Source organism: Schistocerca gregaria, chromosome 5, assembly GCF_023897955.1.
Source record: "Schistocerca gregaria isolate iqSchGreg1 chromosome 5, iqSchGreg1.2, whole genome shotgun sequence".
NCBI classification, from domain to species: Eukaryota; Metazoa; Arthropoda; class Insecta; order Orthoptera; family Acrididae; genus Schistocerca; species Schistocerca gregaria.
The window spans coordinates 241549991-241566679 of NC_064924.1; the positions used below are offsets into that span (position 1 = coordinate 241549991).

At 39.5% G+C, this 16689-nt stretch overlaps 1 protein-coding gene across 1 annotated transcript in view; it reads left to right on the forward strand.

The window, feature by feature from the left end:
* Positions 1-16689, forward strand: part of LOC126272031 (collagen alpha-2(IV) chain) — a 233649-nt gene that overhangs the window by 150228 nt on the left and 66732 nt on the right. The window contains exons 15-17 of the mRNA XM_049974536.1: positions 1684-1811; positions 7723-7885; positions 11694-11816. Coding sequence (XP_049830493.1) covers positions 1684-1811; positions 7723-7885; positions 11694-11816 — 414 coding nt within the window. The remainder of the gene's footprint in view (positions 1-1683; positions 1812-7722; positions 7886-11693; positions 11817-16689) is intronic.

The following is a 16689-nucleotide window of genomic DNA, read 5'->3' on the forward strand; positions in this document are numbered from 1 at the left end:
ACTCCCATAAACTTGTCCCTTCTGGTAAGAAGTATCCATAAACTGCTTTCCTCACCTTTTCTTCATAATACCTTTATACTTCATCTGTCCACTTTTAAAAATAAAAATCAAAAAAATCAGTCATTTCAAATACCACAGGTTTCTTTTTTCGGTTTTCATTGATCTGTTTTTCACTACCACATAATTCTCTATTCCAGATGTGCAGCTTCAGAAGCATCTTCCACAATTTCATGTGCATATTTGATACCAATGAATCCTGTATTTGTTGAAGAAAGTAATCTGTATAAATATCTGGTATCTGACAGCTATTGTCCTTAATTCCTTTGCATTTCTAAAATAATCTAAATTATATAACAAGAAAGTGAGGTTCAGACGTCAATAATTTTGACACAATGTTAATATCACATTTAGCTGAAGTGATTGAATAGCATTTACCTGCAAGTACATCTTTTAAAAAATAGACATATGAAAAAGTTACTCTCCAGGAAGAAAGAAAAAATGTATTTGTGGTGAGGACACTAAACACTGAATCTCTTCAAGAAAATTGATTTCTGTGTACAAAATGGGAGAAAAAAGTCTTGTGAGTGAATACCAGAGGGGTAAGCAACTCACACACAATACAATTAACAGAAATTTAACTCTTCCAGTTTCGGTAGACTCATCTTCCTTCACTTTAATACCTCTTAACAGCTTTTATTTTATTAACCTTATCCACTGTGAGTATTTTTGACCATTATTGTATCTTAAAACAATTAGAGATACAAATAGCTGCAATGAATCACTTAATGATTTTTTGCGCACTGCTAGTTTTGTGTCATTTCAGGCTTGTCTACAAATGGCATGTACAGAAGGCTTACGTGATGATTCTTAAAGTTCTGCACTGGGTTCTGTGGGTTGCTTAACCACGTTAAAGAGAATACTTCTAATATATTGTCTTGATCATATTTATTTTGCAAACTATGGTATATTTTGCACTTATTAATTACTGAGACATTGAAGCTAATATCCCACTCACATATTCAAATGTTAATGGAATGTTAGCTTCAGGGACACCTGTGCTGTTTCACTAAGAAACCAAATTCAACATTTGGCAATATTTGCTGAATAACTACAATTCAAGATTTTATATTGAAATATCCTAGCTTCTGTCACAATAAAACAACCTTTATTGACAAACATGGGGCATCTTATGTGCACACTCATACTCCAGTGCAAAATTAGAAGCCCTCATTGTCGCCTTGCAGATTTATGTTACCAGTGTAGCCTCAAAACAAAACAAAAAATAGCAAAGGTAATCACTTACCTGCAGATGGATAATTGGTCCACTTAGGCACACATAATAGACAAAATTTTCTTACTTCATGTAATTTCTCTTATTCCATTATTATAATTAAGATTTTGTTCTTTCAGTTATAAATAATATTAGTCTGTCACTTACTTCCATAAAATTGTAAAGCAAGATTGACAAGATGAAATTTCATTCACTATGAGTAGCTCACCACTGTGACAGTTGGAGATGAGATTTTTAAAATTTTTTACGTAATTTTTTTTTCTAAAAATTATGACAACACTTCACAGTTTAAATAACAGGTATACCAAAGAAGAAAAATAACAGTCACTCCAACTATATAGGTATAAAAAGAAAATAAATATAAATATAACAGTGACATTTGTGTATTTCAGGTACCTGTCCACCCATAGACATTACAGATGGATTCAAAGGAGACCGTGGAGCCCCTGGAGACAAAGGTGAACCCGGTCCACCAGGACGAGATGGACGACCTGGAGAGAAGGGAACCCAAGGATTTCAGGTATGATAATTGCAAATTTAAATATTAATGCTATGGGCCTAGTTTTAATACTCAGTGTTTGATGAGTGCTATGGTCATTGTAAATATTTAGATGAAGTATGGGCCATATGTTGTTTCACATCAATCAAATGTGTTAGGAAGATGTAAGAAAGGCAATGTCTAAACACCAGGACCAGTCATGTGAGCATATTAGTACTAAAATACAGTATGTCAGCAGCATTTAGTTAAAACAAATATCTTGTCTCAAAATATTCTAGATACTCAGTAGTTATATATTTGTTAGCAATATAATTAGATTGAACATTTTTTGGCATTGGAATTCCATTACATATGATTAATAATTACATAAAAAACAGTTTGGTCCCTTCCTGTGTAAAGTGTCCTTATGTGGTGGCAAGGACAAAAGGTAATAAAGTCGGCTCCCAGGGCACAATGAAAGAAACACATTTATTTCCACTCTGAAATTTTCACTCTGCAGCAGAATGTGTGGTGATATGAAACAGTCCTTACAGAACTAGCACTTCTGGAAGAAAGCATTTGCAGAGACATGGCTTAGCCACAGCCTGGGGGATGTTTCCAGAAGAAATTTTCGCTCTTCAGCAAAATGTGCACTAATATGAAACTTCCTGGCAGATTAAAACTGTGTGCCACACCGAGACTCGAACTCAGGACCTTTGCCTTTTACAGGCAGATGCTCTACCATCTGAGCTACCCAATCGGAATTCATGACTTGCCCTCACAGCTTCATTTCGCCAGTACCTTGTCTCCTATCATCAAACTTAACAGAAGCTCTTCTGCAGACCTTGCAGAACTAGCACTCCTGGAAGAAAGGATATTGTGGAGACATGGCTTAGTCACAGCCTGGGGGATGTTTCCAGAATGAAATTTTCACTGTGCAGTGAGGTGTGTGCTGATATGAAAATTCCTGAGAAAGGTCCTGACTTTGAGTCTTAATCTGGCACACAGTTTTAATTGGTAGAAAGTTTCATATCACAGCACAGTCCACTGCAGAGTGGAAATTTCATTCTGGAAACATCCCCCAGGCTGTGGCTAAGCCATGTCTCTGCAGTATCTTTTCTTCCAGGAATGATAGTTCTGCAAGGTCTGCAGGAGAGCTTCTGTGAAGTTTGGAAGATAGAAGACAAGGTACTCGCAGAATTGAAGCTGTGAGGATGGGTTGTCAGTCGTGCTTGGGTAGCTCAGATGGTAGAGCACTTTCCCACAAAAGGCAAAGCCCTGAGTTCAAGTCCCAATCTGGAACACAGTTTTAACCTGCCAGGAAGTTTCAACACAATTGTTGGCAAAAACATAAATGAACAGTTCATAGCTCTGACATGAATAGAAAATAATAGCCAACTAGTAGTTTAATAAACTCTGTCAACTGGAGGCCAGTTGGAGGTTCTTGGTCAGTGTCTGGTTGATGTCCTAAACAGTATGGAGGTCATGTCTGGTTTATTGTCTGGCATGGTCAGGTGAAGGCTGGCCAGTGGAACATTGGAAGAGCACCAATAGCTGATGGGAGATCAGTGCTTGAACCAATGGCAGCTGCTGGGATGCGATACTGCTGACAGGCTGTGAAACTGTCTTTAGGTTGGAGTCCTAGGCTGCACTGCATTGATGTCCAGTCTTAATCCTGGTGTATCGTGGTGGAACTGCTGCTGGTGAACACTACCAGTATATGGGCTGCACTGCAGACCCAGCGTAGAGTCCAGAATGCAAACAAATGCTATCAGTAGTGGACACGCTTTGTCTTAAATAGTTCATTAGAAGTATTTCCATTAGGTGTGTGACCCACGGACACTATTTAGTGAACCGAGCGGGGTTGCGCAGTGGTTAGCACACTGGACTCGCATTCGGGAGGACGACGGTTCAATCCCGTCTCCGGCCATCCTGATTTAGGTTTTCCGTGATTTCCCTAAATCATTTCAGGCAAATGCCGGGATGGTTCCTTTGAAAGGGCACGGCCGATTTCCTTCGCAATCCTTCCCTAACCCGAGCTTGCGCTCTGTATCTAATGACCTCATTGTCGACAGGACGTTAAACACTAACCACTAACCACTATGTAGTGTCCTGCTGTTGTGCTGCCATTAGATGTCTGTGCCACTAGTGGATGGTGCTGATGCCTGTAGTTGAGTCCTTTGGAATCTGGTGTATACACAGAGTGATGTGTTGCTGTGTACGTAAATTGGCTGGTTGCTGTTGTGGTCTGCCAGTGTTAGCAATCATGCAGTGTTTTTGGCCGCATGTGGCTGTCTTTGATAGAAGACATCAGGAGTATTGCAACCCACCAGCTATGGGTGTACATACCAATGGCAACAGTGTCCAGATGACTGGCCCTGCCACAATACTCTTCACCGCTTTTCCCTAGAATGTTTGTGCTGGTGTATCTAATACACCAGACTCACCTCATGCCCACAGTGGAAAAAGGCCAAGCCTTGTAGCCATATACCTGGTGACAATTTCCCAGTCAATGTTTAGCTTTTGTTTAGTTATATGAAGCATCAATAGGTCAAAGGCAATGATAAGTTATTTCTGGAACTGCAGCTGCAGTGTATTGTATACACCACAAGCCTCGTCGTGTAAGTAAGTACTATTTCAAATTGTCGATGTTGCTAGAAAGCGGTATATTTCAGACATCCATTTTTATGCTTCATTAGTCACTAAAAATAGTTTATGTTTCTTATTGTGGGGCCAAAAAATACTTGACAGATGAGGAATTAGACTGAACTCTTTTAGAGATGCTTGTGGAAGAAGATGACAGCAGAGATACTGATTTGTTTTCTTGTTTTCTGATATAGAGGATGAAGTAATACTACCAATTGATCATGAAAGTGGCTCTGAAATTGTGTATGATGAAAGATTACCTTCCTTTGATACTGAAGACAATATATTTATTGGTAAGGACAAAAAAATTGGATGAAAACTGCTGTGCATAAAAAGATGCCACATGTACCACCAAAAAATATTATCGAGATCTTTCCAGGACCTAAAGTGGTAGCATGAGGTATTGTAGAGGAAATTGAATCAGTTCATGAAATAATCAGTGTTGATATGATAGAAGAAATTGTGCATCTTATTAGTGTATACTTTGACAGAAAAAGGCAATAAGAAAATTATTCTAGAGATAGAGATGCTGAGTTAATAGGTTGCAATGAAATTTGTGCAGCGTTAAACATTCTTTATTTGATTGGCCTGAAAGATGAAAACCACATATATGTAGTGGAACTTTGGTCAAATGATGTAACAGGAATTATTGTTTTTAGATCCTACATGAGCTACAAGAGAATTTTATTCCTGCTCAGGTGTCTTAGATTTGCTGATAAGGAAACTGGAGATATGAGATGTGAAACAGATGGGTTAGCATCTAGTTATTGCATCAAAATATTTACTCTGTATAGTGCTTAGTCATTCTTCACTGTTTCATTGTAAGTGTATTGTGGTAAATAGCCAGAAGGGCTGTTTTTTGCTTCTAATAAGCCATTTGAAATTGTGTGTAGACTAACTGAGCTGATAAAAGGCACAAATACAAATGTGACAACAGGTAAGTGTTATACCAACTACAAACTGGCTCTCTCTCTGTTGCAAAACAGAATCACTTGTATAGGAAACACTAATATAGGATAGAAACAAACACCATCTGAGTTTTTGCCCAACAAGAACAGAGAAACCAGTTCTTCAGATTACCATCACACTATACGTGCCTAAACATAACAAATCTGTTGTACTCATTTCCAAAGGCACATGAAGGAACAGTAGATGAGGCCACTAAGAAATCTCACATAAAATTTAGATTCCAATAAAACAAATGGTGGAGTTGATACTGTTGACCAAATGTACAATAAATATTCAGTAACACGAGTCACAAGAAGATGGGCTATGGCTATATGGTATGCAATGTTGAACATGACTGGGTACCAAGGCTCAAATGTTATTTCAAGCAAATGGAAAGAACAAGAAACATCCATGTCAAGTTTTTGATAAAAAAAACCTTTCTTTTCAACTCATGAAATCACATCTTATCGGAAGATCAGCAATACCACGTCTACTACCTGATGTTAACTTGTATCTGCGTCATTAGAAAGTTCAAGAGCTGCATATGCAACATCAACCAGTGAAGGAAAGAAGTAGATGTGAAATTTGTGGAAGGGCAAAGAATAGCTCCACAACAATAAGATTAGTTTGTATTTATTTTTTCTGCAGAAGTCATTCGCAAACAGCAGTTTTCTGTGGAAAATGCTGTGATTATTCACCCGAGATTGAAAGCAATTAATTTACAAGTAATGTATTGTAGTGTATTAAATTAGATTTGTAACCTATGTGGGACCATTGTTATGCATAGCTTAAAAGTTACCTGCAATTGCTTTATGAAGAAATGTAAATTACTGCAATAAATAATAAAGTAAAGGACATTTATCATCACTGTGTACATAATACGCCATGTGCCCACTCCTGTTCCATTAAAGAGCATACCTGCTCTATGGTTAAAAGGATGATCAAGCCATCAAGGTACTGAGGGGCTTGGCCACCATGGAAGAGCCAGTGGGATGTCAGCGAGATGTCGGTGGCCATTGGGAGGCTAATTCAACCAGCACCAGCCACTATTGACACCACAACACTGATGGGCTCCACCAAAGAGAAGAAGATGTCCAGGAGAGTGGAAATTGGGCTGCAGATGGTGGTCACACTGTAGGCTATGAGAAGGAATGCATGCATGACATGAACACTCCAAAGGAAACAAGCTGGCTAAGGCAGTGGTGCTGGTGGCATAGAAGGATGGACTGGATTGGAAAATTGCACAGAAATGAGCATTGGAAGAAGTTTAGAACACCTGTGCACAGATGAGCCACAGAAAAGGAAACGTGTGATGATTGACACAAAAATTGAGAATTTTAGCAAATGATGCCATGCTGGTGGCAAAAGGGGCCATGCAGGCAACAAACAAGTGCACTGAGTAGGCACTAAAATGGATTGAAAACCTATGCGTGTTGGAGCAGGGAAGGGACCATGCTGGCAGCAGAAGAAGCCACACCGACAGCAGAATGAGCCGTGCTAGCGGTGGATTGGAAAAACCATGCTGATGGCAAAAATGGAAAAGCCGTACCAGCAGCACAAGGAAAGAGCTTTGCCGGTAGCAGAAAGGAATAACTATGCTAGTTGCAGAAGGGCATAGCTGTGCCAGAAGCAGAATGGAATAGCTGTGCCAGCAGTGATATGGGAGAGCTATGCCAGTGGCAGAAAGAGGAAGCCATTCCAGTGCTAGAAGGGCAGACCTGTCCCAGCAGCAGAAGGGAAAATCTGTGTCGGCAGCAATATGGAAATGCTATGCCAGTGGCAGAAAGAAAAAGCCATTCTTGTGCCAGAAGGGAAGAGACACGCCAGTGGCAAAAGGGCGAACAGGTGTTGGTTGGAGGCAGAGCATTTCCAAATGCTGAGAATGTGAGCCCAAAACCCCTGGAGTGAAGGCGGTGATAGGATCATACATAAAGATGTGGGGAATGCCTATCAAAAAGTGTGGTATAAAACATGGCAGACTCAAGCTGGCCTGTGATGCTACAAGAAAAAAATTCAAGAAACATTTTTAACTGAGCCTTGATTACTATTTCAGTGCTATCAACCATCTGCCAACAGTAAGTAGCACCTGTGTACTAGAATACTGATGGAAGAGCCATTTCACAACACAACTGCTTTCATTTGTAGTATTGCCCACATCACAACACATAAACATTTTCGGACATTAGATCTTGCATGTTTCCTCATATAATGTGCAGAAAACTTATTGCTTTATGAAGTGCCTTAATTCTGCAATACACAAAATATTATTTTTCAATTAGTTTGTGCCATAAAAAAGGACAAAAAGTCAAATATATAAAAACACATTGAAACTCATTTGGCAATTTCTCTTCACTGTCAGGGTGAGCCTGGGCCCCCTGGGCCCACGGGACCTCCTGGACCAGTGGGACCAAGAGGTCTTCCTGGTCCAAGAGGAGAGAAGGGTGAGACTGGCCCAATGGGTTTCCCTGGAGAGCCTGGGCGAGATGGTCAGAGGGGGTTGCCAGGACCTGCAGCACCTAAAGGTAAGCATACAGTTAGTTGTGCCTAATTTGTTATGAACTGAATATTGTTTAGAACAGGGAGCTACAGTTAATGTAATATTGATAGCCAACACAACCTTTCATCTGTGCTCAGTTATTATTTAATCTCCATTACAATCTCATTTCTTTTGGTTCATCTCAGTGTTTTGTTTGTTAATGTGGTCTTCAGTCTGGAGACAGGTTTGATCCAGGCAAATCTCTTCATTTCTACAGAACGAATCCGACTATTTTCTGTGTTCAAGCCTCAATGTCCCTCTACAATATTCATTAGGATGTGTTCTGTCAGCTTATCCCTTCTCCTAAATAAGTTATGCCATAAAGCTCTTCTTTTCATTAGTTATCCAATCTAGCTTTATAACCTTCAACACACTTCTGAAACACATTTCAAAAGCTTCTATTCTCTTCTTGTCTGTGCTGTTATTTGTCTCCATATCACTTCTAAATAAGGGTACACTCCAGTCAGATACTTTTAGGAAAGACTTTCTAATATTAAGTTTGTATTCAGTGCTAACATATTTCTCTTTATCATTCCCTTCTCAGCTACTGCCTCCCTTTAATGTTCCCCACCTTACAAGTGCATCATAGAACTATAAATTTGCTTTTTTGTGAACGGTAAGTTACATTCATTAAATTGATGTAAATTGGTAAATAGCATGCCATATAGACTAAATATTACTCAAAAACCGATAAAATGAGTGATAAGACAATATTTGTTTTAATTTACCACTGTGTTCAGTACAATGTAACATAGGACAGTAAGCTGGCACAAGTAAGTTCAGAACTATACTGAGTCTAACAAAATAAAAGATTTGCTTTTCATACAGTTAAAACCAATTAAGAACACTAACAAGATAAAACAATTTAAAAAAGTTAAGAATGAAGCTTCCCTTTTGCCAGAGCCTGAATATTTGCTATATGAATATTTCCGTCACATACACCTTGGTAATGGAATCTCAGTCCACTGGCTTGCACAGGGCACAAGAAATAGTTTAGAAACTAACCTGGAACAGCTTGGTATTAGAAACAGGAAACAACCATGGCTTTTCTTAATAACAACCACTACTGCTAGTGCAGCTGACCAGAACAACAGTAGTGCTAATAATAACATACAAAATCTAGCAAGCCAACTGCCCACTGACCATATGTGCAGATGGCTATATATCATCAACAAGCCAATTCTCAAGCCATGGCCTGGCCACTGAGCAACCCCCTCAGTCCCCATTGCTCTGTCCACACTACCTGGCAAACAGTGAATGGCCAGATAAACACTTCAAAACCAGAGAGATACGAGCCCCACTCTCAAGCAGCAAAGTACAGGAAGTGGTACCAACATAGAGGGCTAAGTCAAAATAGTGCTACACTTTGCACAAACTAAAATGAGACATCAGCCAAACGTAAAAAGCACTGCGATAATAACACACATTGGTGTTATGCAAAGTTAAGTAAACCATAAGTTTTGCTATGCATCAACTTCAAATGTGGATGCAAGGCGGTTTTTTTTATACGTTATGCATTGAACATCATGTATCAGTCACATGTAATTCCAAAAGTATTTGCTAACTGGCACCCAACACTAGAGAGGCAGTTGAGTGTGAATGAATTATCTTTACAACCAACTATTTCACAATGAACATGTTGCAGTCATTATGACATGAGTTTTAAATGCCAAAACTCAACTAACCCTTTGAGTACCACCTAAGCCATTCCACAACATCTAGTGGTACACTGAGGTACTTCTACGAACATAGTGCATTGTAACAGTATCTCACAGTGTTCAAAGCAACAATCAGTGTGGAGATTGTGTTACATAACAGGAGATGGTACATGTGGTTTTTTTTGTAGTGATCATATTGAGGAGATCATTTATATTGAAAGTGTATCTAAAGTTATTGTAACATAAATTTACATTTATAATAATGGTTTCATGAGCAGTTTCAAAATGAAACCTCTGGGGCAGTATCTATTCTGTTCTGTACTTATGATATAAATATATTAAATTGGAGTCCCATTTTTGTTTGGTGATTGGGGTTATATTTTTTTTAGGCCTTATGCTTGATCAAAGGTTCCAGCTGTGAGATTGTATCTAGGAAATATACAAAATTTCTTTCAAATATATCTCATGAAATGATGAGTGGTTGAAAATTTTATATCTCAGTGGTTCCAAAGTGAAACTGCTTCCTTAAAAAATAGAATGCGTAATTTTTGCCAATTTCTACTTGTATTTGTTTTTCACTATAAGGATAAAGGTAATTTTTGTGAAAAAATTTCAAAATTAGTTTTTTTTTTTTTTTTTTTTTAATATTATTGGGGCTCACAGGGTTAACAGGATTATGAGAATATATACATAAAACATTGGATGGAGTTAATCTCATCACAAATTGAACATGCTAAATAGAACTTTTAGTGTTAATGAATGTTGAACACAAGCATAAAAACATGAAGTGTAAGAATAACGAGGGGAATCAATCAGTTTAGACAAGATGAAACATGCTTAAACAAATTCTGTCAAGCATGAATGTCATGGTTGCATTGTACATGTAAGCCAAGGAATTCCTCAGTGTTAGCCTATTCATGACAAAAACACTGTCACAAATCAGTGCCACAGATAAATTTTACAATAACATCTCTGTGTGTAGCACTACTGTACAGGCCCACAAGTGTTACACACTAAGAAATTACTTTATACCGAAGATGCTGATCATTCTCCATAATTCATCATTTGGTTTTGCTGCTCTAGCATTGACCATGTTTGACAGATGAAAATTAGTGGATATAAGATTTACCTGCTATGTGAAACATTGTTTTTCATAGAGATATAAACATACATTAGTACCATTGTTCTTTCTTTATTTAAACCTGTAAAATTTGAACTTGTTTTAAGTCATAATGAATCTACATAAGTTAAGTTTAAAACAATTTTTGTTTGTTATTGTCCTTACCTTTTTTTTTACATTATATGGTTTTGTAGGATCTTCTGCATATTATTGTGAATGTACTCATTGTCATTTGCTACTAAATTTTCTTTATGTGAATTTGGGTAGCCAGTTAATACATTACCTTTTACCTAAACATAATGTTGTTGTGCTATGATATTTGACTACTGTAATTATGATTATTTACGTATAGCTCTCGTAAATCCTTTTTCATCTACATTCCCATGAGTTGTTGCAAAGCACACACAAACACACTGCAGGTATTTTGCAGAAGGTCTGCACAATTATCCAATAAATTCACCATCATTGCTGAAGACATTAAAAGTAATTTGATGGATGTTAAGCTTTTGGAAAGTACTAACGCATTCATTTTTTTTATAATGAAACAATGGCTTCTGCATACATTCCAGTATTTCCTGTTGACAAAGTGAACTGATCATCACCATTTCATGATGACAAATGAACAGACTTATATCCAATAAAATGAACCTCTAAAAATATTACAACTCTTAATTTTGTATGACATAAATATAGTTTTCTTTTTCTTTTAAGTCAATTATTATGATGTTTACATTATCTTACTGGGATGTAGCATTACAAGCTTTACCCTCTTTGCCCCTTTCTGTTTTCTTACCCAAAATAACATGTACCAAAGTTTGAGACTTCTTACTGCTCTTTCTGTCACTATCACCTAAATTTTTCAACTGCTTTCTCTTTTTTAAAAGATTTCAATTGGTTTTTCAGATTTTTTAATGTACTTTACAAAACTATTACCAAGTACGGTGGTGTAACTGAGAAAGTGCTATTACCTAACATTGGAGATAATATAAGATAACATGATATTTTTTGTTTGCCAGGAGCCAAAGGAGAACCAGGAATTCCACAAATTGGGCCACCTGGACCACCTGGACCCAGAGGACTGAAGGGCGAGAAGGGTCTTCAAGGACCACCAGGGAAGACTGGTACTCCTGGACTCCAAGGTAATAATCAAGATAAGGTCAGGTCTGCAACTGTCTTCATATTACAGAAAGGAATTACACTGTAGATATAATCAAAAAGTAATGGACTTAAGTCTGAAAATTTACTGGAAAACTGGAAAGTGTATCAAAACATAAGTTGATCAGGTAATTAAAGGTAAGGGACAAATATTCCACAGAAACTAACATGTAATAGACCTCTTCAACAATGTCATCTTAAACATAACTGAGAAAGAGCTACTGTCAGGCCAAAATAAATAAACAAACATTGCAGTGTATGCAAGACAAGCATACATTGTTAGTCATCCCAAGCAGAAGAATACTTTGTTGGTGATCCATGATTTTTACTGTTTTGAGTGGGATAAACTGTTGTGCTCAACACTGGTACAATCATTTAGAAGGAATCTTAAGTTCACCCAAGTACAATATCTGCACATATCACATGTTTATTTACATATACGGGGTTGTCAGAAACAGTATGAAAAACTTGTAAGGGTGTTGAAGCATAGGTTGTGCTGAGAAATAACTGTTAAGAAAAAAGTTTGATATATTGCATTGTTTCTGAGTTAATTAGCATTGAAGTTAGCCAATCAGGCCATTGCAGGTGCAAATTCCAGAAGCCCATGAAATACAATAAGTGTCAGTTATTCTCATAGAGTACAGGGCTATTACAAATGATTGAAGTGATTTCATAAATTCACTGTAGCTCCATTCATTGACATATGGTCACGACACACTACAGATATGTAGAAAAACTCAAAGTTTTGTTTGGCTGAAGCCGCACTTCAGGTTTCTGCCGCCAGAGCGCTCGAGAGCACAGTGAGACAAAATGGCGACAGGAGCCGAGAAAGCGTATGTCGTGCTTGAAATGCACTCACATCAGTCAATCATAACAGTGCAGCGACACTTCAGGACGAAGTTCAACAAAGATCCACCAACTGCTAACTCCATTCGGCGATGGTATGCGCAGTTTAAAGCTTGTGGATGCCTCTGTAAGGGAAAATCAACGGGTCAGTGCAATCTCATGGTTTAAAGTTTACGGCCCCTATTTCTTCTGCGAAAAAAATGTTACAGGACACGTGTATCTGGACATGCTGGAAAACTGGCTCATGTCACAACTGGAGACCGACAGCGCCGACTTCATCTTTAAACAGGGTGGTGCTCCATCACACTTCCATCATGATGTTCGGCATTTCTTAAACAGGAGATTGGAAAACCGATGCATTGGTCGTGGTGGAGATCATGATCAGCAATTCATGTCATGGCCTCCACGCTCTCCTGACTTAACCCCATGTGATTTCTTTCTGTGGGGTTATGTGAAAGATTCAGTGTTTAAACCTCCTCTACCAAGAAACATGCCAGAACTGCGAGCTCGCATCAACAATGCTTTCGATGTCATTGATGGGGACGTGCTAAGCCGAGTGTGGGACGAACTTGATTATCGGCTTGTTGTCTGCCGAATTACTAAAGCGGCACATATCGAACGTTTGTGAATGCCTAAAAAAACTTTTTGAGTTTTTGTATGTGTGTGCAAAGCATTATGAAAATATCTCAAATAATAAAGTTATTGTAGAGCTATAAAATCGGTTCAATCATTTGTAATAACCCTGTAGATAATAGCACACAACACTGCTAAGCCTTTGGCTCACTTTTGGTACTTACTAACATCTGATGGCCAGTTTTTGTACCTCTCTTTGTTTTGGTTTTAGGAAACACATTTGACAACTCCTTCTCTAGTGGGCTGCTTGAATTTGTATATGCAAAAGCCTGACTTGCTTACTTCAGTAGTAATTAACTTAGAAACAGCACAACATATTGAATTTTTTTCTTAACAATTATTTTTCATCACAACCTACCTTGCAACACCCTTAAAAATTTTCAGTCTCTTTCTGACCATCCCATACAAGCTGACATCTTCTTTTATCTTAGTGTGAGACAGCATGTTCGAGATATGTCAAATCACAAATTCTAGATCCTAAGATTTTACTACCTGTGTGTTGTTTTCTCATTAACATTCACTGATTGTGTCAAGGTTTGAGTGTATCATATTATTTTCACATGTTTACAATTGCTGTACAGGATTCACACTATAATATCGACTATAAACTACAATGCTACTTCTTAGAAATATTGGCAGCAGTATCATTTTTCAGGTAAATGTTCCATTCTAATCCATTGGATATTTATGTGCTAAAAGATAAATTGTTGAGTTGTTCCAGTAGCTTATGAGTGTTGTAACATACACTCCTGGAAATTGAAATAAGAACACCGTGAATTCATTGTGCCAGGAAGGGGAAACTTTATTGACACATTCCTGGGGTCAGATACATCATATGATCACACTGACAGAACCACAGGCACATAGACACAGGCAACAGAGCATGCACAATGTCGGCACTAGTACAATGTATATCCACCTTTCGCAGCAATGCAGGCTGCTATTTTCCCATGGAGACGATCGTAGAGATGCTGGATGTAGTCCTGTGGAACGGCTTGCCATGCCATTTCCACCTGGCGCCTCAGTTGGACCAGCGTTGGTGCTGGACGTGCAGACCGCGTGAGACGACGCTTCATCCAGTCCCAAACATGCTCAATGGGGGACAGATCCGGAGATCTTGCTGGCCAGGGTACTTGACTTACACCTTCTAGAGCACGTTGGGTGGCACGGGATACATGCGGACGTGCATTGTCCTGTTGGAACAGCAAGTTCCCTTGCCGGTCTAGGAATGGTAGAACGATGGGTTCGATGACGGTTTGGATGTACCGTGCACTATTCAGTGTCCCCTCGACGATCACCAGAGGTGTACGGCCAGTGTAGGAGATCGCTCCCCACACCATGATGCCGGGTGTTGGCCCTGTGTGCCTCGGTCGTATGCAGTCCTGATTGTGGTGCTCACCTGCACGGCGCCAAACACGCATACGACCATCATTGGCACCAAGGCAGTTCGTCCCTCCATTCACGCCTGTCGCGACACCACTGGAGGCAGGCTGCACGATGTTGGGGCGTAAGCGGAAGACGGCCTAACGGTGTGCGGGACCGTAGCCCAGCTTCATGGAGACGGTTGCGAATGGTCCTCGCCGATATCCCAGGAGCAACAGTGTCCCTAATTTGCTGGGAAGTGGCGGTGCGGTCCCCTACGGCACTGCGTAGGATCCTACGGTCTTGGCGTGCATCCTTGCGTCGCTGCGGTCTGGTCCCAGGTCGACGGGCACGTGCACCTTCCGCCGACCACTGGCGACAACATCGATGTACTGTGGAGACCTCATGCCCCACGTGTTGAGCAATTCGGCGGTACGTCCACCCGGCCTCCCGCATGCCCACTATACGCCCTCGCTGAAAGTCCGTCAACTGCACATACCGTTCACGTCCACGCTGTCGCGGCATGCTACCAGTGTTAAAGACTGCGATGGAGCTCCGTATGCCACGGCAAACTGGCTGACACTGACGGTGGCGGTGCACAAATGCTGCGCAGCTAGCGCCATTCGACGGCCAACACCGCGGTTCCTGGTGTGTCCGCTGTGCCGTGCGTGTGATCATTGCTTGTACAGCTCTCTCGCAGTGTCCGGAGCAAGTATGGTGGGTCTGACACACCGGTGTCAATGTGTTCTTTTTTCCATTTCCAGGAGTGTATTTTGTAGTGAATCATGACTGTGAGCTACATTCGCATATTCTGCAAACTTTGGCAGCAATATATTTTGGATCATCATTTCCACTAATCACAGTGTAGTACTTATGTAATTAGTGCAACATTTTCATTTTCTTCCATTTGTAGATTTACTTTTTCAAAGTCGGTCTTTGAAATTTTATGATCCCGACATAAATCTAATTCTTATAAAATTGAGTGCTGCAGTGCAATATAGTGTTTTGCTTATATTGTGTCATATCATCTTTGGTTTTCCCATTTGACTTTTATGTATATTGTCACCATTTGTTGCACATTACCACTGTTTTTAACATTGTTGTATAAGTCAGTTAGTGAGTCTAACCTGAACAAAAGTTCAATACACAAACTTATCGTCAAGAAATCAGTAAATTTTACCCCAAGTTTTTCTCTCATTACACAGAAACCACTTTCTTTAGCAGTGTAGCGAGAGATCTTAAGGAGACTTGGAATTCAGGTACTGTAAGAGATCCGGAAATTGAAAGAGAATTAGTGAGGTTATTGTAATCACATTTGTTCAGCATTCAGACAAAATTAGCAACAGCCATAACAGAGCCTCACTGTGATTGCTTTTCTCTTGCACAAGATCAGTTAGTTTCTGTTCTCAAGCAGTCAAAATTTGCCATAATGGCCATCAGGCCATAAGAAGCTGCTGAGAATCAGTCTGTTGGATGAACTATGAAGAAACATGGATCAGAGATTTCAAATGTGCCTCAAGTACTAGCCTCTCTCATAGATATTCTCTTTCCCCCGAAAATATGGGACCAATTACTAATTTACAACTAGACTGTGAATCATGAATCAGTGATAGAGCTGGGAGTCCTGTAGAGGAAAGGCAGGGACCAGGGAGAACTCAAAATTCTATACTCATCTCTTTCATCAGCACGTCTGACATACTGTCTCCCACTGATATTGAAACAAGGCCCGTGTGACACACTTCCCCTGTAGAAAAGCTTCTTTACACTGTGTCAGGAGGAAGTTTACATGAAAGGGAGGGGTCTGTTAATCATTGACAGGTCAAATGTATGGCAAATAATGTTACCCCTTGGGAAAAGAGCAGCAAGGGATGGTAAGGATCACCTTGTGCTCTCGTTGCATATGGCTCAGGACCTCGTTCAATATGTCTAAGAGACTGTTCCAGCAGCCATTTAGAGAACAGGATGCAACCTGTTGTACATTGTGTCACATATAGGAACAAATATCCCTGGTGCCTC